This window comes from Puccinia triticina, chromosome 9A (assembly GCF_026914185.1).
Source record: "Puccinia triticina chromosome 9A, complete sequence".
Lineage (NCBI taxonomy): Eukaryota > Fungi > Basidiomycota > Pucciniomycetes > Pucciniales > Pucciniaceae > Puccinia > Puccinia triticina.
The window spans coordinates 3,466,282-3,493,479 of NC_070566.1; the positions used below are offsets into that span (position 1 = coordinate 3,466,282).

Below are 27,198 nucleotides of genomic sequence, written 5' to 3' on the forward strand. Positions count from 1 at the left end.
GCAAACCGTGAAGAGCTGTTTAATCTACGCCATTCAAGCCTTCAAAACATCATTGAGCAATGTTTTGGGGTCTTGAAGCAGCGATTCAAGATCCTCACCACCGCCAGCGAGTATTGACTGGAGCAGCAATACAACATTGTGATGGCATGTGCTTGCATACATAACATCAACATCCTCCAAAATGGCGAGCTGGATGAGGTCTTTGAGGTATCAGATTTGGCAATGAGGAATCAACGATCTGAAACTCCGATTCCTGATGAGGAACTTAGTGCAATCCGAGACCAAGAAGAGTGTGAAAATTGGAGGGATTCCATAGCTCAAGCGCTCTGGGAACAATATGTAGCTACACTTGAGACACGATTTGGCTGATGGGGGCCACCATTCCTTTTTCCCTGTTTGATAACAAGCAAATTGTATCCACTGTTTTCTTATCGCTCCCCTTGCTACTTTCCTTGAGTCTTCCAACTGCTGGTTTGCCCGATTGGCCTATACTCAATTGTGATTGATTTGCCACAGTACCAGAGGCAAATCTTTCCGGTTGAACTATGGTGTCATGAAGGCTTCTAAGCATTTCAGGGCTCAAAGGAAACAACTGGGGTGGCAGATAAAAGAGAAAGCTGAAAGGTAACACAATAAAGCTAGCAAATAAAAATAATAAAGTTTCAGAGTGCTTCAATCATGTCGTTGAGCCATTTTGAGCGGAGCTCCTTTGATCAAATACTGATGAAAATCTGGGCGCTTTGTTCGTCCCAAAATATTTTGAATGCTCGTAACGACTCTTCCTGGCTGGCCTCCTGTTCATGCTCCTCCTGATACAGATTGATTGCCCATTGAAGATTGGTCTTGGTCGGTGCCTGGTGTGCTTGAGAGTTAGAGGCTCTTCGCTCTTCAAGACAATCGGCTCGTTGTTGGGATGATTCCATATAGGAAACAAGACCCTCAATTGCCACAGCTACTGGGTCTTTCTTTCTATGAGAGCGAGTAAGGTATGCCGACGGACTTGCTAAGTGTTGATTGGTGGGTTTGCCAAGATTTGGTTGATTGGTGGGTTCACCGAGATTTGGTGAGGGATTAGGCGAGTCATTGGTGGTCAGGGTTGTATTGGCGGTCAGAGATGGATCGGGGGAAGGAAGGATGCCTGCTGCTCGGGCCTGCAGTTGAGCAACACAATCACCGATTGAGCAAGAAGCGTCTCCCGTCACCGCCGAAGAGCCAAAGATGATTTCCAGCTTGCGATATTCAGGAAAGGGGGTGCCTTGAAACTTCCGTGCGTGTGGGTGCGACTTTTAAAAATGGTCAACCTCATTGCTCGGTCATTGGGACCAGCAAAAAAAAAAATACAGACACACCTCCAAAAACCTCTCCCAGACATCATCTGAGGCTATCACTTCACAGTTTGTTTCATCCCAACCGAAGCCGCTTGCATCTTTACACGCCAAGAATGCGTCATAGTCCTTTTTGAAGGACTGGCTGAGCTTGGATTTTACCTTGTTGTAATCCAGCAAGTTTCCAATCTCGGGGAAATTCTTCCTCAGCTCTTGTGCAACAAACCGATGAGATGTACTTTGAAAACCAGAGTCCGATCGCTTCCCTTTGTGGACCTCCTCGACATAAAGATCGAGCATCATGAGCTCCATTGGACCCGTCCAGAGGAGCTTCTTGCGGGTCACGCCAGCAGCAGTCGTGGTCGCATATGTATCGTTGTCTGGATCCACGGATTCGGTCGCACGTGATCGGATGGGTCCGGTTGATCGTTGTCCTTGACCTCTTCCTTGGGACTTTGCTCGCCCACGGGTATTGGTTCCTGGCTGACTGGACGTCCTTGAAGTTTGGGGTAGTGTTTGTTGAGTGAGAAGATTTGGGTCGAGAAAGGATTCTTCCTCCATCGTTGAAGTGCAGCGTATCGAAGGCAGCGTATAGTGAGGGCAGCGTGTATTGAGGGCAGCGTAATGATTGGCTGGGTGATTCACATATATATCGATATATTACGATTGTGCCAAACACCAAGCGTCGTAATGGCATATGTCACAATTATTTATTGCGTAATAATTACACTGCCAAACAGGGCCTAAGTCTGCTGGCTTCTGTAATGATAGCCCGGCTGACACATGCACAGGATCGGAACGCCTAGTAAATACCTCCTGCTTGTTTCTCTCCCTGAACTGCTGGCAATTTAAGGGAGTATGTAGCCCGTGTGATCCCAAGAAAGGAGACTCTGAAACGCGGACTGGGTGGACCAGTCAGGTCATAGGGAGTGAGCTCATGTCAAGCTCGGCTTTCATTGGAGTGATCCGGATGGCTTCAACAGTTTTCCGTCCGGCCACATTGGCAACTAAAGAATGAAAACAGAGTGGCTTGGAAAACTGGAAGGGTGCATTACGTTTCCCTCAAAGTGTGCTGATAAACACCGGAGAGTTTTAGATGGGCTTGTTTGATGAAGAGATATGTAGAGAGAGCGAGACTATATACAGAGTGTTTTTGGTGTTATATTGTCACTCGCCCGGCCGGCTTGCCCCTGAGTCGCTTTCCGTGTTGGACACGCGGACCCCATCTGTGGTATGTGAGGAGAGCACGATCAGTAATGGGCGGGTGTGTGTGTGCGTGTTACTGTGACTGACCCTCTGAATTTCTTCGGTTTCCTGACGCCGACAGCGAATTCCTTAGGATCCAATCCATGTCTATTGAAGAGCGATGTAAGTGGGAGGCAGTCCGGGGTGTTTTTTATTATTATTACTTGCCTGAATAGTTCCATGCACCTCAGAAGATATCGTCGTTCCTTAGGGACTGAGAGTGTGCCATCCTTGACCAGCTGGGTCTTGGGCTCGAGGGAGAAGAGCTGGTCCCACTCTGTGAACTTGTTCGCGAGTGCCAGCAGGGATGGTCTTCGGAGGGATTCGAGGAATGCCTCGACGGTCTCTATTCCATCTGGAACCAGAAAGGGTGACGTTAGTCTGTCTGAGTTATGGGTGAGTGGGCTGAGTGACTTGCGATGTGGTTTGGGTATTCTTGGCGGGGGCGGCTTGCGGATGAATCGTGCGAATTTGGCTGGCTGGGCTGGAGAGGGTGTCTGGGTGGGTGCGGTTGAGTAGTGGGACTGGCGGGGGGGTGCTGGTCGGCTGAGGCTAAGGAGTTGCCTGAGTGATCGAGTGAGGCTCATTTTGGCTGGCGGAGTTGCTGGCGGGGCTGGGGGGGGAGTTCAGCATGTGGGCCTCCCGATCGGAGGGAGGCGGGGGACCCGAATGGACGGGGGAAGGGGGATATTGTACTCCCACTGCAAAGTGGCCAGCCATCCAGTTGACCACGAACAATCGACACGATGGACCTACTCAAGTCGATCCAGCACTACATCAACAGACTCATCACCCAGCCACCAGGAATCAAGGTACTCCTACTCGACCCAGACACCGTAAGAGACCCAACACAACACCAAACCAAACCAAACCATCAGCTGACCAAGCTACACCCCCCCACAGACGGCCATCATCTCACTAGCCTCAACCCAGTCAAACCTACTCGAACACGAGATCTACCTCACTGACTCCATCTCAAACACCAACCGGGACCCCATGCACCATCTCAAGGTATGCCCGGTCTATCTGCTCATCCCACCAGCATGAGAGGACCAACAGCTCGGCACAGTGTATATGCTTCCTAAGACCGACCGCAGAGAGCTTGAAGGCAATGGAAGACGAACTCAGGAACCCGCGCTACAAGGAGTACTGGCTCTGTGAGTCAAACAAACTATCTATCTATCTATCTTCGTCTTCCATTTCTGCATGCTTATACCCAAACATACTGCCCCCAGATTTCAGTAACATCCTCAAAAAATCAGAGATCGAAATGCTGGCCGAGGCCGACGAACGTGAGCTCGTCCGGGAGGTCCAGGTCAGTTCTCTCCTGCTTTCAAACTAAACCCCACCCGATCCAGCCATGGTAGGTCGTTCGATCATCTCTCCCCATCCACTTGTCTCGCGTTTTTTATTTTATTTTTGATCTCATCTGTGTTTCCATCTCATCCGCACAAAGGTTCCTTGTCCTCACCCATCTAATCTAAGAATCCTTGATTTGTTTTCCCGAAACCTCCATCCATAAATCCCACAGGAATACTTCGCCGATTACGCACCGATCACCTCCTCCCACTTCTCACTCAACTTGCAACCCTACAACCCCCAACCGCATTCCCACCAACCAACCACCATCTCACTATCCTCGCTAGTCGCCCAGCCCGCCACCCCAGCCACCAAAAAACCTTCCCAGCGCTCACTGCCCCTCTTTGGAGACTCCACCTCCACCTGGAATATCTCTACCGGCGCCCTCGAACGTCACGTCCAATGTCTCAGTGCCTTGTGCCTCAGCTTGAAGAAAAAACCGCTGATCCGGTATGCCAAGATGAGCAAGATGGCCAAAAAACTGGGCCAAGAACTGCTTGTGAGAATCTTCTTCTCTGGACCTCCTATTAACATTCAGTTTTGGCTAATTATTATGTGCGGATTAGTATCAGATCCAGAGTGAACAACAGCTGTTTGATTTCAGGCTCACTCATCCCTCGCCGGTCCTACTCATACTTGATCGTAAACACGACCCCGTCAGTCCGCTCTTGACGCAATGGACCTACCAAGCCATGGTGCATGAGATCCTAGGGATCGACAATGGGCGAGTCGATCTCTCCGGCGCCCCAGAGATCCGACCCGAGCTGAAGGAGATCGTCCTGAGCACCGAGCAAGACCCGTTCTTTGCCAAGAACTTGTACGCCAACTTCGGCGACCTAGGCGCGTCTGTGAAGGCGTACGTCTCCGAATACCAGACCAAGACGGTCTCCTCGAAGCTGGTCGCAGGCAAGATCGATACCGTCCAGGATATGAAGCGCTTCCTCGAGGAGTATCCCGAACATCGCAAGCTTAGCGGTAACGTCAGCAAACATGTCTCGTTGGTCGGCGAGCTGAGTCGCTTGGTCGGCGAGCTGAAGTTGCTCGAGGTCAGCGAACTGGAGCAGAGTCTGGCGGCCAACGAGAGCCATGGCTCAGACCTCAAAGTAAGCTTCTCATCATCATCTCCCTACAAACTACTGATCGATCGTGGTTTGTCTCCTAGAATGTCCGCGAAATGATCGCGTCACCCCAGATCAACTCGGATGCTAAACTTCGGCTCGCATTGCTGTATGCACTGCGCTACCAAAAATTCAACGGGAACAGCATAGTAGGGATCGTGGAGTTGCTGAAGCAATACGGCGTCCCGGAGCAGGATGCGCGACTGGTGTATGTGATGCTGAACTTTGCGGGGCAGGAGGAGCGACAAGACGATCTGTTTTCGAATGCGAATTTCTTCAGTCGAGGCAAGTCGGCCTTGAAAGGATTGAAAGGGGTGGAAAACGTGTACACGCAGCACACGCCGCCGTTAGTGGAGACGGTGGAACAGCTGCTGAAGGGCCGGCTCAAGGAGACCGGGTACCCTCTCCTGGACTCCCCAGTGGACTCGAGGAATTCGGTGCCCCAGGCTGCCCAGACCGCGCCGATTAGGCCCATCGAGCTCATCGTCTTCGTGGTCGGTGGGACTACGTACGAGGAGGCCCGCTCCATCGCCCTTCTTAACGAACGACTCGCCTCCGGCGTCGGCTTCTCGGGCCCCGGACCCCAGCCACAAATCGGCGCACGGGTGGTCTTGGGCGGGACGTGTGTGCACAACTCGCGAACGTACATCGCCACCCTGATTGTCTCTCTTTGGTCGATATATACTGATGATGTTTATTTGGGCAGGTTCCTGGACTGGCTGCGCGAGCTGGGCGCCAAGTTCCCCGGCTCCACGGAGGCGAAGCCCGGGCTGATCACGGCCAGTGGCGGGCCGACGGGCCCGCCGGGGGAGACGAGCTTTGGCGAGGGCGGCGGCGGGTTCAACCTCCAGCTCGGCGCGCTATCCGTCAACGTCGGCGGCGCCGGCGCCGGCGCCAGTGCCGCCGGCAATCAGGTCGCCGCCGGGCTCGAGGAGTTCGGAGACGCGGCCGTCGACGGCGTCCGCAACTTGTTTGGCAGGGTCCGCAAGGGCGTCGTCGGCGGGTTCTGATCCCCCCCCCCCCCCCCCCCCCCCCCCCCCCCCCTTTCAACTGCATGCTTATCTCTTGCTGGGTCCTTGCTTCCTTTGGAGTCTCTCCTCTCGCCCTCTCATCTTTATACAATTCGATCAAAAATGGGCTGTAAGATAATATAATTGTGCCTGCATATGCATCGAGATGCCGATATGTTGGATGTTGGCTTGGTCGGAGCGACGGGCATCACATCCCAGCGCAGTGGAATCGGATGGGCACATACATATATGGTATTCAAAATTGCATAAGATTTTTTTACATAAAATCATAAACTGCAATTTTGGCTGGGAGATGTCACTTTAAGTTTTATGCACGCTGACATCTCCCAGCCAAAATTGGTTTATGACTTTATGTAAATAGTGACATATGCAATTTTGAACACCATAATAGTGTTTTGCAGAATGCTTGGATCTTGCAAAAAACTTCTGGCTTTGTTATGCACTAGCATTAAACCTCTTGCCAAACTTTAGGCAGGTCTTGCTTTCAAGGTTCTTTGTGCACACACACACACCTAATTCACCAAACTTTGAGAATTACTTTGGCCTGGTATGTACTTGGCACTTGGTTGGCCCCTCCCTGCCAGAGGGATAGAGAGCACTCTTCTGGTGGGAGGCTTGCTGTGGCTGGCGACAAAGCTGCCCCTCTTGCAGGCAGGGACTTGCATATAACTGCTCCCTAGGTGACCCTTTCCAGGTTTCTTGTTGTACCGGCAGTCTGGACTTCTTCACCGCCAGGCTGACTCAAATGGAGGAGTGGGCGTTTCAGGGGGGGATGAATCCAGCCTAAACAATTCTCCTCTGGGTACATCCCCATGGTTATTGCATTGATAAAAAAAGAAGATGTACGTACATACTAGATTAACTACGTATATGTGCAGCTTCCGGCAGCCGGCACCTGCTTGCCAAGATCCAGGAATTGTTCTGGGCGGGCGAGCAGGTTACACGCACTTGCTGGGAAGAGCGGGTGCGCCTTTGTACTCGGCGGAGATGAATGTTCTTCAGCTCCTCCAGGCTGACCTACAACCTGCTTGAAGAGGAAGATTTCTCAGCAAGCAGGTGCAAGGTGTTTGCACCGGAGGAATCCTCTGGATGAGTGCAGACCTTGGAGCTTCTTTGCTTGCCGGGGATGATTCCGGAATCCAAGCAAGGGTCAATACTCAAAAGCCTCCTCCTTGGCGGTATCATTTTCCCGGTGAGGATATCATCTCTTTGGCTTGCCTGGAAAGATTCCTCCGGGACAAGTATGTACCTTCACCTTGTACCTGCTTGCTGATGTCCTCAGCAAGCAGTCTTACCTTTTACCTTCTTGCTAAGAACCTTGGCAAGCAGGTACAACATCAAGGTACTTGCCAGGGAGGAATCATCTCCGTGTGGGTGCATGTACCTATGTATTCATCCTTGGAGCTTCTTCTGCTTGCTGGGCGGTGATTCCTGCCAAGACTCCTGCAAGAAGTTGAAGCGTGTGCCTGCTTCCCGGGAGCCAGAGGCCATGGCTTGCCAGCATGCCAGTGAGAAATCCCGGCATGTGCTTGCTTGGCTATGAAAGGGTATATGGTTATGTAATTGCTCATCCATGGTTGCGTTTTTTTAGTTGTACATAATTCTTGACAACCATTTTCATTTATGATTGTTTAGGCTACATTCAGGTACACGCCGGTGAACTCTTTTTTGCTTCCTATTCACCAGCATCCCAGGTAAGCTCTGTGATGTTTTCTTTTCTTCTCTTTCTCTTTCCATTCTTGTGTTTCTCTTCTAGCTCCGTGATCATCAGAAAGTTTATACTCTTTTTTGCTTCCTATTCACCGGCATCCCAGAGCATAAGAATTCCTACGTCATGTCCAGTGCAGCATCTGATGGTAGATGTCAGTGGATGGCGGAATGAGCGCGGCCATGTTCTGGATGCTTTAAAAGAAGATAGTCTGGTTTGGGTATCCAAGGTGTCTTGGTTCGTTTGATTGCAGCCTGCCTGTCTGTCATGATGACCAGGTGTAATTCTGCTGCCGCCAGATACCCACCAGTTCACACTCAAAGTTAGACACCTCTCAGCTAGGTGGTCCCAAAAAGGCCCGCGTGGACCTCAGTCCATCCGCGGTGCCAGCAAAGCTGTCTCTGGGTGGGCAGAACCGTCAGAAAAAGCAACCAATTGTGTCAGACGGGCTGACAGACTCAAGAAAAGACAACACCGCAGCTTTCGATAGTCTCTCCACCACCGTCCTCATTGGGCGGAGCGGACGCCATGGGGGCCGGTCCTCCAGGACATAGTTGATGATCTCGGTTGGTCTCAATGGCCGATTCCCCTCCCCTCCCACCGACTCGCATCCTCTCACATTCTACCAACACAGTTAACTGCTTGACTTGCTACATTTTGCCTCGCGACTCCATTATCAAGCTTCGACTCAGTAAGTGGTCCTTGAGTGGATTGTCACTCTGGCCCACAGCTTTCTCCCGGATTATCAAGTACTGACCTCTTTGATTATAACTCAAACAGCCCCCAGAATGCTCTCATTCACGCGATTCCTATTGGTGACTCTGGTTTTGGCCTCGATCTGCTTGAGTACCGTAAGTTGATCCCCTTCCAGGGGACTGCTGAGAGTGCTCTGATGACCTCAAGAGTATCTCTGAGCTTTTTCTTGGCCACTTATATTGATAACCCCATATACCTACCTGCTGCAGATGGTCAATGGAAAAACCCAAACCAACATTGGAAAGTTGGCTGCCAGAACAACTGGGTCCGCGGGGATTCCTCACAATGGTTCTTGTACACCCGACTCTAGCTGTCAAACTAAGACTGGGTGCACAGGAGATCATCGACCGACTTGATACAGTTTAAGCCTGGGACTGACATGTTGAACTCAACAAAGTCCCTGCCTGAGGCTTTGGCGCACATGAATACACATTGTCTTTTGTACACCACAGGAGCAGCCCAACTTTAGATCATTGGAGGACCTGGAGGTTACTCAAACGTTGCGCTCTTGCTTGCAGGGCAACATTGTCACACAGTTGGGGCATTCTTAACCAACCATTGGTTTTGGTGGGGAGGACCTGCCACTCTGGCCAGGCAACATTGATCAAATGTTGCCCAGTAAGTCGGCCAAAAGAATACTGCACGACTGGAGAGGCAAACCTGCCACCCTGTCCCTAAGGGCATAGGCTGATCACTAATTGATCCTTAACCCAATACACAAGCAAGCCTTCTTGGTAGATGGTGTGGGTTTTTCAACATATGTAGCATCTCCCTATGAGATTCCACTATGAACCTCAAAATTATCAATTTGAGTTTTTGTTGAAGTATTTTTTTAACAAAAAAAGAACTTATCAGAGACTTTATGGGGCATCATGAAAAGCCCAAAAACAAAGAGAAAAAGGTGCTTTCATGCCCTTAACCTAATTTTCTAGCATAACATTTACTGGACGCAAGGGTCCCCCCTTCATGCTCTTCCAAAACATTTCGTAACCACGGGCCGCTAGAGCTGTCCCAATGCGCGCGATCACGTCCTTCTTCATTAGGTGCTGTTGCGCCTCTCCCATCCCGTAGCCAAACAGAGATGTTCTCACGGAGCCCACCTCCGCCAACCTTCTCTTCAGAGCGTCTACGGGGCAGAGCACGCCAGGTTGCTTCAAGAGCATAATCAACTGAGGAGAACCAGGAGCTGCTGTCTTTGCCAAGCGCAGCGTGAGGGTTGCTACCAACTCTGCCTTGATGTCCTTAGAGAAAGCCACATCGGATGTCAATAACGCTGTGGCGTAGGCCAAGCACCCTTGTTTTTTCGTGTACGTCAGTTCGCCTAGGCGAGCTAGGCCCCGGAAGGCTACCAAGGCTAAATCTGCCACACCTCTGTCGAAACCATTTCCCTCAGGTCAAATGTTAGGCCCCGTTTGGCTGCCGCGTTATACATGATAAATGGGCTTATTTATCACGCGCGACCCCTGGGGGGTCAAAGTTTTTTGGTGGAGACGGGGGGCCAACTTTGGGTTGCGCGTGATAAATTTGCACATTTATCACGCATAACGCGGCAGCCAAACGGGGCCTTAGTGATAGCAACAAGCTGCCACAACATAACCGGCGGCTTCAGAGTCTTCCTTGCCAAGGTGGCGTCTAAATGGGCAGAAGACTTTAAAATCAGGTCAATCCGAGCTTTGATTGCGGTAGGAAAAATTGAGCTGTGATACGTGTGCCAGGGTTGCAGACCGGAGATATATCTCCCGGTTGAGGATGAGTCAATCTTTACAGGGTTTTTGGTGAGGGCGTTGCGGGCGGCCCAGACGCAAAAACACTCTAGCGCACCGACTGAGATAGGAAGCCGTCCGAGCGGCTTGTTTGTGTGGTGACAAAACTTGAGGATTTTTTTCACAGCGCAGTTATAGCTGGCCAAATTTGACTCCTTCCAGCCTCCGAGGAGGACCAGGTCAGCCACGGAAGTTGTGCGCGGCAGCAAACCATTGGTCATGAATTCTTTGACGTTTTGGAACCGTATAGGATTGTGCAATGGTAGTACCTCCATGAGCGTGTGTGAAACAAAAAAAGGGGGGGGGGGTGTCGACTGGGGCGACTTGATAAGAGAATCAGCAGCCAGGACAGAAGATTTAAAAATAAGGGTCTGGTGACTAGGAAGGAGGAAAAACCACCGGATTTGAACAAAAATTGGAGAGGGGGAAACCTGGGTCATCACAACATTTATACACAAACATTAAAGAAAAAGTATAAACTTTCTAGACAACATTCAAGCATGGAACATGAGGGGCACCAGGTCCTTTGGTATGGAGAACCAGACCCTGTCTGCTTTCAAATGGGCCCGTTGTATCCCCCACAACAGGCTGTTGGTGGTGTTCTCTTTTGAGACCACCCTTTTTGGGGTGACGTCAAGCTGCACATCCACTAGCAACAACTGTATGACCTTCCATTCGTCGTTCACATGGATATCTCTAGATTTTCTGGCTGTAAGCACACTCTTGGTTGTTGTTTTGTCTGTCCACACAATGAAGTTACTCCCTTTTGTAACCCAGGCCAGCTCTTGTAGCATCAAAATTAACAAGTGCCTAGTGTGTGCTCCCACACCCTTCACACCTCACCTGAGCAAACCCAGGTTCCATTCCCACTCTTGTCATATTTGTTAACAATACCTTACCCAACCTCAGTTCAATTACCCCTCTTCACAACTTCATCACCAACACTCATTAATACTCTATACTCTATACACATATTGATTGAACAACTTCATCCTGAATCAACCAATCCTATCATGTGATTAAAACTTGCCAAGCTTACCTTAGTGGGTCTTGTTATCTGGTAGTTAGAAGGGCAGAGCTTGCAACTCTACCATCCCCTTCTCCATTCAGCAAAAGGGTCTAATGGCCAATTTTGAGTCTTACAGTGGGTGTTGATAATTTGCAACATTGAAGGTGGGTACCCTGCGGTGGGTACCCGGGTGCAAGAGGCCATCTCTAGTAACGGCATCACATTTTGGAACTACTCTGAGGGATGAATAGAGCTGGAGAGGGAATGGTTATTTAATGGGCTGTGTGAGCCTGAGTCTCTATAGTGACAGCAGGACACAAGAAAGAAGGGGGGGAATACTTGGATTTCTTTGGATAAAGAAAATACAAATATAAAAAGAGAGAGAGAAAAAGAGAGAGAAACTGAGCAGGATCAAGATAAGCAAATGTTCAAGTTTATTCTGGTGGGAATGCACGTCCACTGGCAATGCTAACTCTTCAGAAGAGTGCTGCCAAGCTGTGCTAGAGAGTGCTACAGCCTCCTCTCACCAAAGAAACGTGGAGGGATCCTGGATTAGATAAGTTTAATCCAGCCACAATTTTTTAGCTTCCTTCTGGATAGTCAAGGTTCTTTAAAGGGAAACCTATGTAGTTTGTTTCTTGCAAAAACCACAGAAAAAGAATGCAGATATGAAGGGACAGCCCTGTGATCAAGAAGAGGCAAAGGCCAGCAGAAAAGAGCAGATCAAGCAAGACACAGAGTTTTACCTCTGAGATAAACAAGGTTCAGTGAAAGAGGTTACTTACTGTGAATATCCTAGGCGCCTGTGATGGTAGGTATACTGGGAGTGTTGTAAACTCTTTGGTGGTGACCCTGGGGTTATCTGGGTTGTGGTTCTGGGGTGTGGTTCTGGTGTGATGAAGTCTGTAGATCCGCCTCAGGCAAGGGGGATCCTGACTACAAAAAATTTCACAGTTTGCTTATGTAATTTACATATGTACATGTGGTTTGGCGCGCCTGGTAGCGCTGACACGTCACAACTGCGCATGCGCGCCACAACTCAATAACTCAGGGAAGGAGTATAGTTACAAAGAATTGGTAAGTTGTAACTAGGGTTAAAATTGCGTGAGGAAACAGAATATGAAGTCAAAACAAGGTTATCTCTCAAGATGAAAAATATATGTAGTAATTCATATGTAAAAAGTAGATAAAGGCAGACTTTAAATCAGCTGAGTTGACTCTAAGGCTGACAGGCTGCCTCTCTGGGAACAAGAAAAGATATAAGATTGTGGACTCTTATGGAAAGGGGTGGCTATAGAGGATTCTTGAGGTATGTCTTGAGGGTTACTTTTCTACTAACCTAATATTTTGTACACAGATATCAAGCTTGTCCAACCTAATTTATTTGCATAAGAAAGGCTAATGATGGATCTGAATTATCTAGACAGGATCTGATGGGGAAAAAATGAAGAGGAAAACAACCCAGTTTATATACACAGGAAAGAGGAGCCATGAGGAAACAAGGATAACCTGAAGGGTAAGCATATAATATTCTACCTATATACAATGAAACAGCCATGTGGTCAGAGCAGTGGTCCAAGGAGTCACATGATGGTGTAATAGTGGGTGGGGATGATGCCATCTTCTGGGGGCTATGGTGCAATCTTCCTAGTTGAAGGAGGGGATACGTGAGACATAAGAGGGGCAGAATATTTTATGATCTAAGATAGGAGGAGTTAGGTGTTTCAGGGAGAAATAACCTAGGTGGGGTTTGGGGCTATGTCTGGTATAATGTGTATTGTGATGGGTTTCAAGGGTGCTTATACATCTTTGAGCACATGGTTCTAAGGAAGCACTAGAAGAAGGTGGTAACATGTGATCTGGGTAGATGTTTGAGACTAGGGAGAGTGTCAGCTCCGGTCTCTTATGTGACACGGAGTTGATGGGTTTTTTGGATTAACACGGCAACAGCTTATGTAGAGGCTTGTGGATGAAGGGCTGCACTATAGATTTTTTGGACAGTGGGAATAAAACACACCTCAATGCTAGAAAGCGGAGGGGCTAGCACCCTTACTAAAGTAAGGGGACACGGCAATAAAATCAAGCCTGGCACCATTGCTCAAACAAGATATGAGCTACTCGTCTTCTAGGATACAGGTGTCATAACACCCACCTTTACCTAGGGAAATTACACAAAGAGGATAGAAACTGTAAGGAAGAAAGGTCAGTATATTATAATAAAACCCCACTCACTTATAATTCAAAGTAAGGTAGTCAGGTTTGTATGTGTAATAATCTGGGGGAGAAAGATCCCCCCTTTTATATTAAAGGGAACTGATCCTCCTTTGAGTCAAGGCCCCAGAGGGATCCTTAACTCCAAGGAGTGGAAGAGGCCCACAGAATTCAGAAGAGGAGTTACATGAATAATTATGTAATCTCTCTATGTATGGTAAATTCATAGAGAGATATACTCCATTAGTACATTACTATTATCAATCAAGGTAAATACATAATAAGTGCAAAATCATATAGTTTACACCGCGGGCGCAATCCGCCCCAAGTCAAACAGCCCTGGGACACCACTGTACCAGAGCTGTCTGGAAGATCAGCGGAACGGCCTGGACTTGTACACGCCCGGCGTAGCCGCCATCTTGACACCACCAGGCTGATCCTCAGCCCGAAGCGCCCTAGCGACACCGCCGCATCATGATGGAAGCCTAAGTATGCCTCCAGTCTCCTCCAGTGCGCCATCTGATGCACTGAAAGCTATCCTCGAGGCAAATCATGAAGCCAACTCATCAGCGCCACCAAGGCGTCCCTGTAAACACAACCAAGCCAGCAGTTGAGCATCACCTGTCCGGACAAGGCAAAAAATTGCCGGTGATACTTGAACCGACCAATTCAACCAAAACCTGCTTTACAATTAGGCAATGTGAGGCCACATTGAGCAGTCCGAGGAGCACAAGCGGACCAAGGGGAAGACATCCCACAAGGATTCCTTCTAAACACATGTTATTTGAAATTCACCCACACCCCCTCCCCCCAAAATTAACACGAAGTGCTCTTTTCCAAGCAGGCCCAAGTGGCCATTTGCAAATTGTAATACACGCAAGCAGAAACATGCCAAACTGATAAACTTCGAAGAACTGATGTCACTGCCAGCATAATTGGCTGGGTTGAGGTTATCCCAGTTAAAATGGGATGAGCTCAACCAATTTAAACTTGGTTGATCTCAACTGATGAAATATAAATCCAAGGTACCCCCCTTGGGTTCATATTTCATTGGACGAGATCAACCCATTTTAAGTTGGTTGAGTGCATCCCAGTTAAACTGGGATGACTTCATCACAGCCAAATATGCTGGCAGTGTGTGTTAAAAAATATAGCTGATTTAATACGTCTAAAGCTTTATACTTCTGATTAGTGGGATGCCACTGGCGCATCCTCCTCTCCTGCTTTTTCTCGCCAATACTTCTGTCTGCCCCAATCCAGGTGGCCAGGCCCCCCTTCATCATTGAAGGCCTGGATCAATTGCTTCCACGGGGCCTGGCGGGCCAGTCCTTGTACCAGCAGCATGCCACTTGGCCAGCCCCCCATGCAAAGCTTCTACGTATCCGTGGTCTGGAATCACTTTGAATGCAATGTCTGAGAATTTGCGGTGTGCCAACGTACTCGAAAGCAATGCAAGATTAACAATGTGATTATCTTTGTTGGTATGAGCTACCTCCCCGGTAAACTTGTTGGTATCTTGTTGCTCCACTTGCACCCTCTTGGTAAGGCGAACTGGACATTCACCCCGATGGCAGTTGTGCTGCACGTTCAACTTTGCCACCAGGTTCTGTTACAAATCAAGTCAAACACTCATAGATATCACAGTTTCCTCCTCATGTCTAACTCACAGCCACACTAATGAATGTTCCTCCTGGTCTCCGTGTCACTGTCCGCATGTTGTAGAATCCATTGACCTCTCCAAAATCAAACTGAGCAACACACAAGTACAGTACAACTCAGAAGCCTTTCCGACCTCTCCAAAGGTGGTCCACACGTCCCAAGCCCGGTGCAGAATTTGTAGATCCACAAGATTTATACTGCATTTGGAATAGTCATTCACAAGCCATCCCAAAATTTTCAAGGAGAATACAGAGCACTCACAACAACAAAAGATCCCGGAAGTATTACATCCTTGCATGTCCAACTGACCTCATGCACCGGAGTGATCTCGTAACCCGTGAGAAATGATTGTAATTCTGCTGGTGTGCCAACCTTGAGGGATTCCAGGACCCTCCACTTCCTGATTGACGGGTAAGAGCCACTTGAATTGTCAAGCGCACCTGGGTTGAAACCCATAGACCTTTGAATTGACCGGTTATTTGCGAAAATTCCCACCACCCCCACGTCCGCAGAGCAGTATATCTTGCGCTTGTATCCGTAGAAAAATCCACCCGAAACAAGGTGCCGTATGTTGTGGTAATCCCCAAAGGAAACCCCTATATCTCTACTTGGACTATGTCAATTTGAGTGGATGGAGGCTTGACACAAAATACTATTGTACCCCTCCATCTTTTCCGTTGCAAACAGACTGGCCGGGCCATACCGGCTAATTGAATCCAGCAAGTGTAATAGCATGTGAATTTTGGGTTTGTTAACCCATTGAGCTGCATTTTTCACCAAGAGAAAAAGGAATTGACAAATGTGTTGTGATAGTTGATCTTGAAACAAAGCCATATCCTCAATGTGTGTTTGGAAAATCAGCGGCGCAAGTTTGCATAATGCAGCCCATAGTTCTACCTCTTCCTCATCCATGTATTCGAAGAGGACAAAAGGGGCCGCCTGCACAACAATGCGGAAATCTTTGCCAATGAAGTTTGTGAAGTGCCTTGTAAGGTAGTCCGCCTGCATTGATGGAATGTTGAGTCCATCAATTTCAAAAGACCAGTATTGCGCCTGGATTAATGGTTTCTCGGAGGGCCATAGATTGCGCATGAAGCCTTGGACCATGTACTTCATGGCACCGAGGAGGAAAACATGTAGCACTTCAACAGGAGTGTCCCGACAGCCATCAAAGCCTAATTGGACATTTCAAAACATAACCAATAAGAACAGATAGGTGATGAATTCGGGCTACCAGTTTTTGAAAATGATTAAATTAGTTTACCAGCAAGTTCAAAGAAGGCGTTAAACAAACTCTTGGTAGAAATTTTGGCCGTGTTTTCAAGGTTCTGCAGAAAATCTTCCTCCGCGGGAGTGGCCTTGCTAGCCTTTCCGATGATCTCATACCTCTGGTCTATCAGTTTCCTGCTCAATACATCCTTGACGCCCAACTTAGAGGCACTATTTTCCACAGCTTTTTTCTTCTGCGGCTGGTGTGCCATTTCCCAAACCTTGTAACAATTTGCCTTTATTTGTGGCCAGGATCACGGAAAAGGAGTTATCTGCTGAGAACTCATCATGTCAGCTGGCTACTATGGCAGAGCCACCGTGACATAAAAATATACAAATAAAATATGAAAAGTAGTTTTACATATGAAAGAGACATTATTACTCATACATATGTAAAACTACGCAAAAAACATTAAAAACACTTATAAATAATTAATTACTTAGCTTTGTGTAATTAATAAGTAAAATATTATGAAAGATTCTGATTCTACGGGTAAAATAACCTAGGGTACCTCACTTACATGTACCCTTAATTATTATCCCTTCCTTGTGTAAACTAACTTCAAAGTTTACGCAAGTGCATCACGCCCCGCGTGGATGCACTTGTATGCACATATATATATAAGTACATATATTTACAACCATTTTCAGTGACATAACTGAGGTGTTGTGTACAGTTCAAAAGATAGCTTTATTTGTTGCGTGGCGCACCCAAGCCCGCGTGCTTTGTTGCCTAGAGCTCAAGCCCGCGCTCCTAGTGTAAATATATGCATAATGCATAAACTAGCCCGCAACCAAAGCGCTCAGGTTACCAATAAGTAAGAATGGGCCAGAATACGCCCCAATAACAATATTACATGTGTTATAGGGCTTGTACACATGTAATTAATCACCAAACAAGATGTAATTACCACGTCATTCAATATAAAAACATTCTAGACTGAAAAGAGCTCTTGCAGCGTGCACAGGAGACACTAGAAAGCGCCCCAGCTTCTCCCAAGCCTCACTACACGTAAATTACAACTGTAGTAAATATGTAGAAGGGGTCAAATGAACTGGAGCAATCAATAAGCGCCTCCAGAACATGTATAAAGCACTGCTTACACGTGTACTAGTACACAGAAGCCAGTTCTAGTACCTTCTGTGGCACATTTTCACGGAAATGAGCGTCACAGAACCCCCAAACCAGCCCCCATGACGTGTAAGGCACGTGTAAAATCACGCAGAACCTCTGTAAAAGGTCCTTGGCAACCCTTTTATCCAAGCCCCAAGGTTCCACGACCCACAGCGCCTTCTAGCGCAACCAAATTGCCTCAGAATGCGCCCACAAGTGTCCCCATGTCCCCTGGGCGCCCCTGGAGGCCTGCCTAGGCTATATAAAGGGCCCTTTCTCCGCCCAAAAGGAGATTCCCCAGCTTTACATTACCTATTAGAATTTTACCCGCCTTCAACAGCCTCATTAGCCTGTGATTTGCCAGGTAAAATACCTACTTTCGTGATTTTTAGCCCCAATTTCCGCCCTGAAGCTGCCCAGTAACCACCCTGCCCTCAAGATTACCTCCTCTGAGCGCCTCCAACTGCCCAAATTCACGCCTGAAGAACCTCAAGTGCCTCTAGGGTCTTATACTAGTAAGTTTAAAGCCCCTTCTCTTGAGATTCTCTGCCATTTCTTTCTGGGATTTAAACCACACCTGTTTACAGGCCCCAGTTCTTCATTCTAGAGGGATTAAACACCCCTGATTTATCAGGCCCCTCTTAAAATTAATTATATTCATTTTATTACGTCAAATTGGCCCAAATTGGCCCAAATTGCCTTATTTCTTACGCCATAATTCCCAACAATTACGTTGGAATTATCCCTTATAACCTTGTCTTAGAGTTTTATAACTCTAATCTTTAGCTTTGCACCACGTGTAGCTAGAAGGATAATATCCTTGGCATCACGTAGGCTGACACATCAGTTTTGGACAGTTGTGCCATCAGTTATAGAACTCACCCAGGATCTGGTGGGACTAATCATGAAGAACCTTGCAACATATTCAAATGTGGCTTTTTCATTTACATTGCAAGCGGACAACGGACCCCTGCGGCATGGATGAAGTGCATTCCCAGGTATCGGGGTACTGGTGATCTCCGCGCGCATTGGAGAGTCCCCCAGGAAGCAAAGAACTGTGGATGTAAGGAGCACTCCTCCTGGATAGTGCAATCAAAGGCAGCAAACCCATCACTCGACATCATCCTGAATGCCAATTGAATGGGAAAGCACTACATATTAGAAACCTCAATTGAACCACACAAAAAAAATAGAATCTGACTTACCCTAAGTCAGACACAATTGTACCGGCCAGCTCCATTGCCCCCCCTTTGTTGGATGTGCTCAGATAGTGAAAATTGTAATTCTGGTTGGTCCACTTGGGTGGCAGACCCAATAGCGTGAAGTAGTAGGATATATGCTTATTCCACCTTTTCGATTGATTCCCAGAAGTGTCATCGGAATATAGTGTGATAGGCAAGTGGCGGATGATCCGACCATTGGCCTTTTGACGCCAGGGGTTGGGAACGTGGTGCCAAGTGGTGACCTTGTCCGCAATTTCTGAAAATTTAAAATTTGTATCAAAAACCATCAAGCCATGTTCAAGATAGCAAATCAAAGTAGAATATATCATACCATAGATAGAATCGCGACATCTTTCCAGGAGGAGAACCCCATCAACTCCGGCAATCATATTACAGTCCAAATCAAAGTCAGAAACCAAGACACTTTCCAACATGTTGCTTCGGAATGGTAAGCTGGCTGGAAACGTCAGTCGCAGGTGGACTCCATTGCTGTTGAAGTGATAGTTGGGGGCAACACATTTGGCATACATATCATCACCTTTGCAATAGAAGAACAGAGGAATCACTATTTTATCTGATTTTGTCTGTACCAGCTCAAACAAATACCAATCCTGTTCTCTGACACGGCACATGGGTGCTCTGACCATTGGTTCTAGTTCTTCAAGCCACTTCCTAGACTGAGACAGTTTGTAGACATCTTGGCCATGGGCCTCTTGGGGATAATAGTTGATTGATGGGCTCACAATTGGGTTGGCCACCTCTTGCGCTAGAATATTTGGAAGGCTCAATCCATATGTAGGATTTTTGAGGATTGATATGCTACCTTTGATGTCCATAAGCAAGAGATTGCGCAAGCCTTTCTTCACATTCCGGATGGTTGACCAGTCAGGAAGCACTATATCAAACAGTTTGAACAACATTTTGATATGGTTGTAGAGACTCCGACTTATTAAAGTGTGCGTGTATCCAATTAACAATGACGCAACCAAGTACTAACGGGATTAAAAATATGACAATTCCTCCCTGAGTTCCTTGCAATTGGGTCATAAGATGTGGATTCATGACTCACTTCCTGGGATTTGAAAGGCCACCAAATGTTAGGCTCATTCCAACGGTGTTTTTGGGTGCCTGTGCCATCCTCATTGTCAAGTGGGTCTTGTGAAGATTTGCCATTTTGGGGTGTTTCCCCTGTTGGTTCCGTGGGTTTGGCTTCCGGAAGGTCCCACTCCTCATCATCAGCCTCATTGTCCGAGTTGTATTCTGATAGAGGAGCATCAGAAGATGTGCTTTCTGATTTTCTGGAACTGGCATCTGATGACATTATTAAATCATCATCTCCTCCCACAGATTCATCTTCACATAGCTCATTGGGAAGGCCATCAAAGGGTTGCCACATTGATGGTACTAGAGGAGCTGGTTCCGGTGCCTCTGGGAGTTGGGAAGCCGGGGGACATGGGATTCCGGTGGCCACCATGTCGTGCATTGAGCTGGCAGCTGCATCCTTGATGGAACAAGTGTGTGCCAAGTGCAGCTCAGACAATAGCTTGATATACTTTTCAAGTTTCATATGTTTGCGGACGGATCCCTCCACCATGGTCCTTCCAGTGCGGCAAAGCTTGCAAGCAATAAGTGTAACTGGGGTGTCTGAAACCTAGCGCCACAAATCTGTTCAAGGGTTGCCTCCCCCAACGCAGCAGTCAGAAAGATCAAATGGCCAACATTTCTTATCACCACGAGCTCACCTGGGTCCAGTTCAAGTGGAACCTTCTCTTTTGGCCGGCGTCCCATTATGTATTCTGTGTTTGTTAGTAATTTGGATTCCAAGATGGAAAGAAAACCCAAATTCAGGATGTGCTGATTTCCTTGACCAAGTTTCATGCCTGCCACATGAAATTCCTTTGCGTTGAGATATTGCCATAACTTTTGCTCCTGGTTGGTGCAAAAGTTATGGAAATATCTGCCTTTTTTGGGTCCTGTGTGCTAACATCAGAATGTTTTTGGCGGAAAAACACAAGTGTTTTGTAATTCCAAGGGGCCGTGTGATTCAATTTTTTTTGATCATCTCTTGAGCTCGTATGGTAAGCTAAGAATATCCTGACGCCACCCAAGGCACTTTAGCAGCCTGGAAAGCAGCGGTGGAGTGTCCAAAACTTCCTGTAATTCCAAGGAGCCATTGCCCTTGCTTGTTTACTGACTTCGGGTGAATCAAGTGCTGGTGCCATTCCGGTGCAAGCACAAACAACAAATTGACGGATTGATTTCCATGAGGAGGGTTTCCCAATGTGGATGAGACAGGCTGCGTAACCAAGGAATTTTTGGGCAACACTTGCCATCAGGAGGAGTGATGATCTTTAAAATCTACTCCTTGTCTCATCACAATTCATCCTCATCCGCTGGCGTTCAACGACAACTTTTTCAGACCATTTTCTTCGTTTCAAACCCCCATCTTACTTTCAAGCAACCAAACAGCTGCATTTTCAAGAATGTCATATAGGCTTTCAAGTTCCGAAGATAGCAAAGACGGCCAAACCAACAAAAGTAGATACATCACCAAGGATGCCCGACAACGTCCCCCTGTACAACAGCCTGAGATGACCAACAGCCAGGAAAGTCTCTCAGGTCCCCAAAGAAACACTGAACAAGATTGACTGGGCACTTCAAGGCGCACGTGGCTGGTTCCTCTCAGGGGATCTGTGGCAGTGGCCACAGGGCGTCATACATCTTCCCAAGTGGCTCGGCGTCCAGGTAATTATATCTATTGTTTAGTATAGCCACCTGAACATTCCTTGCTGACTGTGAGCAACCCAGGAGTGATCCCGCCTATGCAAGGGGGCACCCCATCCTTCCAGCCAAACCCACACCGTCAGACCACTGAAGTACCTGCACGCGGGGCCGCAATCACTTTCCCAAATCATGAAATAACCCGTATGATTCATGATGACAAGCCCGTCAACAATGATTTTCTTGATGAGCTTGAGACAGTTTTTGATCTGCGGGGCAGCTATGCTGACATGGCTGAAAACATGGCGCTTGTATGTACTCTTGAGCTTGATTCCAATCGTGTGTTACATGAATGCTGCTAATTCAGAACTTTATTTCCTCAGGTCCCCCCTGCTTGGCAATTTGCTGTTCAGGTCTATAGTCAAATGGCCATGCGTCAGGCACTGGATGCAGCTAGACAGGAGATAGTGAGCATTTCCCAAGCTCCCGCCCCAGCAGCGGCACCAGGGACAAACCAAACGGCAGGTTTTCAATATGCACAAGTATTTAAGGTACAATTTATTAATCTTCCAATTGATATGAAATACTAGATGCTTGCCACAGGTGCGTAAATTTAATGCATGACTTACTTTATACAGGATTTTTTCAAGAGAAAGGCTCACAAGCTTTTGATGAGCAAGAATCTGAAGGTGTACAGTTCCGATGTTCCGCGCGGAAGTCCAAACACTCTCAAGGGCTTGTTGACACTTGTGATGGTATGTGGCTTAGGAGGGCCTAGTCTTTGTTTCTGGGGGAATGTCGGCCGACTTACATATTTCCTTTCTGCAGGAAATAATAAACAATCAGCCGAACCAGTTTCACACCAATTATCTTCCCCGTGGGTACCATGTAGGTGAGCCGACCGCTGTGGACAGCGTATCACGGTTTGTCCAATGCAAGCTTAGGAACAGCCGAGGCAAATTGAGAGACTTAGTGAGCCAAAAAAGCAATGTGTTTCAGGCCTGACCTTCCAGCTAACGTGCTGTGTTTGGTACTTGTCTCCCAGCTGCTCACTGGAATCCAGGAGGTGCCGGGGACGGACATTAACCATCCTGTTCCAAGCATTTCGGCCTTGCTTGCCAAGGTGAGCTCTGATTTCAAGTAAGACCCTGTTGGCCTGTTGTGGCAACTGATACTTGCATGCTTTGTTTGACTCAGATGAATTCAAGCTTGCTTCCGCCTTTGCCAAACAATCATGGAGGGGAAGCAGCGAATAGACTGGACGCTCCGCGCGGCAATCAGACCCATCTGAAGGCTCGGCTGGCTTACTTGCGAATCCTGACGATTACTCAGCTGCACGGTAGAGGCCCGAGGGATTCTGGGAAGCAGTGGATTAATATTGATGCTCACTTGCGTGAACTGGCTACCAACAACACCGCAACAGCTGCGCTGCGCACAGCGGGAAGCGAAGCAAAAGCGCAGCGGTTTTGGGCCCGCTTCGCTAAGCTTTTAGCAGCGGTCAGGCCGCTGCACTTTTCGCTGTTTTATTTGAGGTAAGAAATCCATAGAATTCAGCGCGCTTTTGGCAGCGGCGCGCAGCGGGTCTTTCGCTGCGCTGACCGCTGAAACAGCGGGATTCGCGCTGAAAAAGCGCCAAATTTCAGTGTAAAAGCGTTTTGGATTTCGCTGAAAAGCGGTTTTATTTAAGCTGAAAAGTGGTTTGATTCACGCTAAAAAGCGGGAAGATTTACGTTAAAAGCCGTGAGATTTTCGCTAAACTGCGGTGGGTGGGGGTTATTTTCAGTCAATCAGTCTTGTACGTTAGGTACTACAACTTGCCTAGGGCCGCGAAGGGCAAGCATAACAGGAGAGGGAAGCATTGAGAAAGGGAACGCTATGAGAGAGGGAGGCATAAAATAGAGGGAAGCATATGGGGAAGGGAATAGGGGGGTTCACGTTGCAAAAAAAGAAATGCTGATTTCGTCTGCTCATGCACCTGTGAGTAAGGTTTATGCCTTGCAGATTGCTTCCAAAGGGGAGCTGCCCAGCCAAACCTTTTTGCTTTCTCACGATTTTCAAAAGCTGCATCTGCTGGTTTTGGTTGCTGATTTTTGAAATCAGCCTTACGTGAACCCCCCTAATCATAAGATAGAGGGAGAAAGAGACCGAGGGGTCTGATCATAATATGGTTATCACATCTTGGTTGAATTTTGGATTCTTGTCTGCAGCCTCAAAAACGGCCAAACAGTCATTGAAGTCTCCTTGCGGCTTGACTCCATTGCGAATCCATAGATGACTACTAATGCACCTCTCAATTGTTTGAGGCGCGAGAGAGCTGCGAGCAGTTGTACAGATGTCGGAAGCGGCTGAGAATGTCCGCTCCACTGCCGCCGAGCTGCTGGCACAAGCTAGGTAGTCTCTTGCAAGAGACGATAAGACTGGGAAAGATGGAGTTTGGGACTGAATCATATATGTTTGTCAGCATGTGACATCCAATCTTCAGAATGAAGAAGTGGAAAAGACAAAACACAGACCTTCCACCAAAGCAACACATTGCCTTGGAGTATTTAGTCTTGTGGTACCGGTTCAATTTGTCTTTGCTTTCGTCAAGCCCAGGGTTCATTGGATAAAAGTTATACCCATTGTCTTTGGGATCAATCGGATGGGAAGATTCCTTAGTTGTTGGGGTGGTTGGCGGTTTTAAAAGTGCTTGGTGTTCCTTAAATTTACTCAAGAGTAGAGCTTGAGCCGAAGCGAGATGAGCAGGAAACTTGCTGGCAAACAACAATAGCCGCCACGCAGGATGCAGCATTGTCACCATCAGTATTGGTTCAGATTTCAGAGCAAGTTCCTTGTACTTCAAGGCCACTTTGATCATCGGATCAAACATGGCCTCCAAGAGACCATTGGCACTAGTTTTTTTCAATTGCTCCAAGTTCTTGATTAGCCGACTGTATTCGTAAAGTACCATCAAGCAAGATGGGCCGTCTCCTTCCATCCGCTTTGTTAAACACAAGAACTCCTGCAGGAAGAAACGTAAAATGAGCTTTAGTGTGTAGAAATATTAGTCTTGGACCGTCTTTCATACCTTAAGAACCGAGTTGAGAACTCTAATATTCTCCCATTCTGTTGAATGGAACTCATAGCCACCAAAGTATTTACCCTTCCCGTTCTCGGTTTTGTTCACCAAGAGTTGGTTGATAACCTGTAAATGTGATTAAAAATATGATTAGCAAAACCAATGTTTATCACAACACCATGAGGTAAATAATTGACCTTTCTTGCCTGATAAGCTTGGTTCTGGCTATCATATGCGATGTTCCATTGTATACCGTATCCACCAATGATACCGGGACCATTGTAGCCTAACTTTTGGGCCCAAACCTTGAATTCAGCTTGTTTTGCCGGAGAGCTGCAAATACAACGGCAAACATAATCAATCTGATTCAAGACAAACAAGTTAGTCAGTAATTTAAAGTGGTACAGATGTGTGAGATTAGTACTATTACCTTTTTCAATGTGAAGCCAAATCCACTGTTGGCATACTTTCCTTTACTCTTTGTACTGAGTTCTTCATTCCCGTCGGATCCAGATCCCATCTCGGAGTCGGAGACATCGTCGGGATTGATTTCTTGCTCCAAATCAGACACTCCATCCTCATCCCCTGCACCAATCAACTTGCCCTCCTCATTGATTGTTTCAAGTGTTGGAAATTGCTCGGGTTTTTGGGTTCTTGGGCCCTTGGAGGTCAATAGCTTTATGGCCGCTGAGGAACTCTGGCCGGTGCTAGGCCGGCAGCATTTCGGGGAGGGGAAAAGGAAAAACTGAGAATTGTCTGCGTATGCCCTCCGGGGTGGTTGGCCGTGAGTGAGCGCTATGAGATTCGTGTAAGCGTGGGGGGGATTTTGATTTTACGACGGCTGGAATTGCGCGTCGGCGGTTTTTGTTGAGAGGAGAGCCGGGGATACTGCCGGCGGGGTGTGATCTAAACCAGATAGCTGGAAGGGATCGTCGTTGCGGGGAAATTGAACCTTGAAGACGTCGGAGAACTGGTGTAACTATGCCAGAAAAATAACCTTTAGATTGATGGATTACTAAGATTTTTGGTTCAGAGTGGGTCCATGCCGCTCCAAAGCCTGAGTTCAAACTGAACTCAAACCTTGGAGTTTGTGACATGTAGCAGACATCTCATCACAACCTAGCGCGCACGCGCGCTACACAAAACAAGACCAGAGACAAAAACAAAACAAAACAGACAAAACAAAATAAAGACCAACCCTCCTACATCCAAACCAATCCAATGCGCGCAGAATGAAAGGGAAAATAACAGGGCATGAAGAAAGTAAAATCACAAGAAAATAAATACATCCACACAGAGACAGAAGGGGAGGAAAGAAAAGAGGAAGGAAATCCTGAAACGCCTTGGGAATGCGCCACAATGCGCCAATGAAACTTGAAGAAGCCTTGAGGTTCTTGATGTCTTGAGTCTTCCGGCGCGCTCCATGCGCAAAGAAATCCTAAATTTACCCCGTGTCCTGATCTGTCCACCACATCCACCCACAACTTGCAGTCTGTCCCTAGACTGCTCGTCCAATACCGTGCCTAAAGAAAAATCCAAGCCCTAAAGAAATAGAAAGGGAACCAACCGGGCGCGTACGCGGTGCTCACAAGTGTGGCATAGAGTAGAGCTTGGACAATACGCGGTAGTAACTACCCGGGAGATGCATACTTGGAGAGGAACTTACTTCTGGTCAAGAATGTCCTCCCGAGAAAAGAACCTCTTAACTTGGTCCGCGGCAAAGCAACACTTGAGCTCCGTGCCATCAAGCTCCGCCAAAACATACGATCCGCCCTCGACCTGCTTCACGACGCGGTAGGGGCCGTTCCATCAATGCGCAAATAGCTGCCCCCACTGCGTCTTGAGGGATTGATTGTATGCAAGGACCCGATCTCCAGGCTTGAGAAGTTCGCGCAGTCGCCCAGAATGCTTCTCTTCCCAGTAGCGCACCGAATCCGCGCGTGACTCCATCATTTTCCGATACGCGATGCCGCGCGTCTCTTCGCTGCGCTCCAGCTGCACGGAACGCGTGACCAGAAGGTCGGTGGTGCTTTTCACATTATCCCAATCGACGCCAAGATATGACTCAATCTCCAAATCTAAAGGAAGAACGGCCCGCTGGCCGAAAACTAGTTCGTAGGGAGAATACCCTGTAGTGCGCTTAGTTGAGATGCGGTCAGCAAAGAGGACTAAAGGGAGAAACTTCCGGCAATTCTTGCTGCTTTCCCCAGCGAGTTTTACCAGCGCAGCTTTGAGAGTTCCGTGCCCGCGCTCGACCATACCCTGTCCCTCCGGATAGTAGGGTGTAGAAACTCTATGCTTCCCCGGCAAAGCCCGCAGCATCTCTGCGAGTGCGCCGCCGAATTCGGAACCTCCGTCAGTCGAGTATGCCTGCGCCAATCCATAGCGCATCGTCCAATGCTCCTGAAGAAAAGCAGCAACCGCCTCCGAAGTGAGATTGTGGAGGATTTTTGCTTCAACCCAGCCCGAAAAGTCGTCCCACGCTACTATCAAATACTTAGCGCCGCCCGCCTTGAGATGCACGGCATCCATGGATACGCGTCCGAACACCGTAGACTCGCCCGTGGGATAACGCAGTTCTTGCGGACGCCTGAGATCCTTCTTCTGGCAGGCCTCACAGCTCTGGCAC

General features: G+C 47.9%; 2 protein-coding genes across 2 annotated transcripts; one reads left to right on the forward strand and one right to left on the reverse strand.

Annotated features, from left to right (window-relative positions):
- Window positions 1-2,484: 2,484 nt before the first annotated feature.
- Window positions 2,485-3,157, reverse strand: PtA15_9A350 (uncharacterized protein; the record flags this gene model as incomplete). Its single annotated transcript, XM_053172549.1, has 4 exons — window positions 2,485-2,551; window positions 2,619-2,678; window positions 2,739-2,925; window positions 2,989-3,157. The coding sequence occupies 4 exons, from the start codon at window positions 3,155-3,157 to the stop codon at window positions 2,485-2,487; spliced, it is 483 nt and encodes a 160-aa protein (XP_053023778.1).
- A 159-nt stretch (window positions 3,158-3,316) lies between these two features.
- PtA15_9A351 (uncharacterized protein) lies at window positions 3,317-6,057 on the forward strand (the record flags this gene model as incomplete). The annotated part of the gene is made up of 9 exons (XM_053172550.1): window positions 3,317-3,406; window positions 3,474-3,581; window positions 3,640-3,727; window positions 3,806-3,885; window positions 4,102-4,428; window positions 4,496-5,032; window positions 5,092-5,690; window positions 5,754-5,913; window positions 5,962-6,057. 9 exons carry the CDS (start codon window positions 3,317-3,319, stop codon window positions 6,055-6,057), a joined length of 2,085 nt encoding a protein of 694 aa, XP_053023779.1.
- Window positions 6,058-27,198: the final 21,141 nt, after the last annotated feature.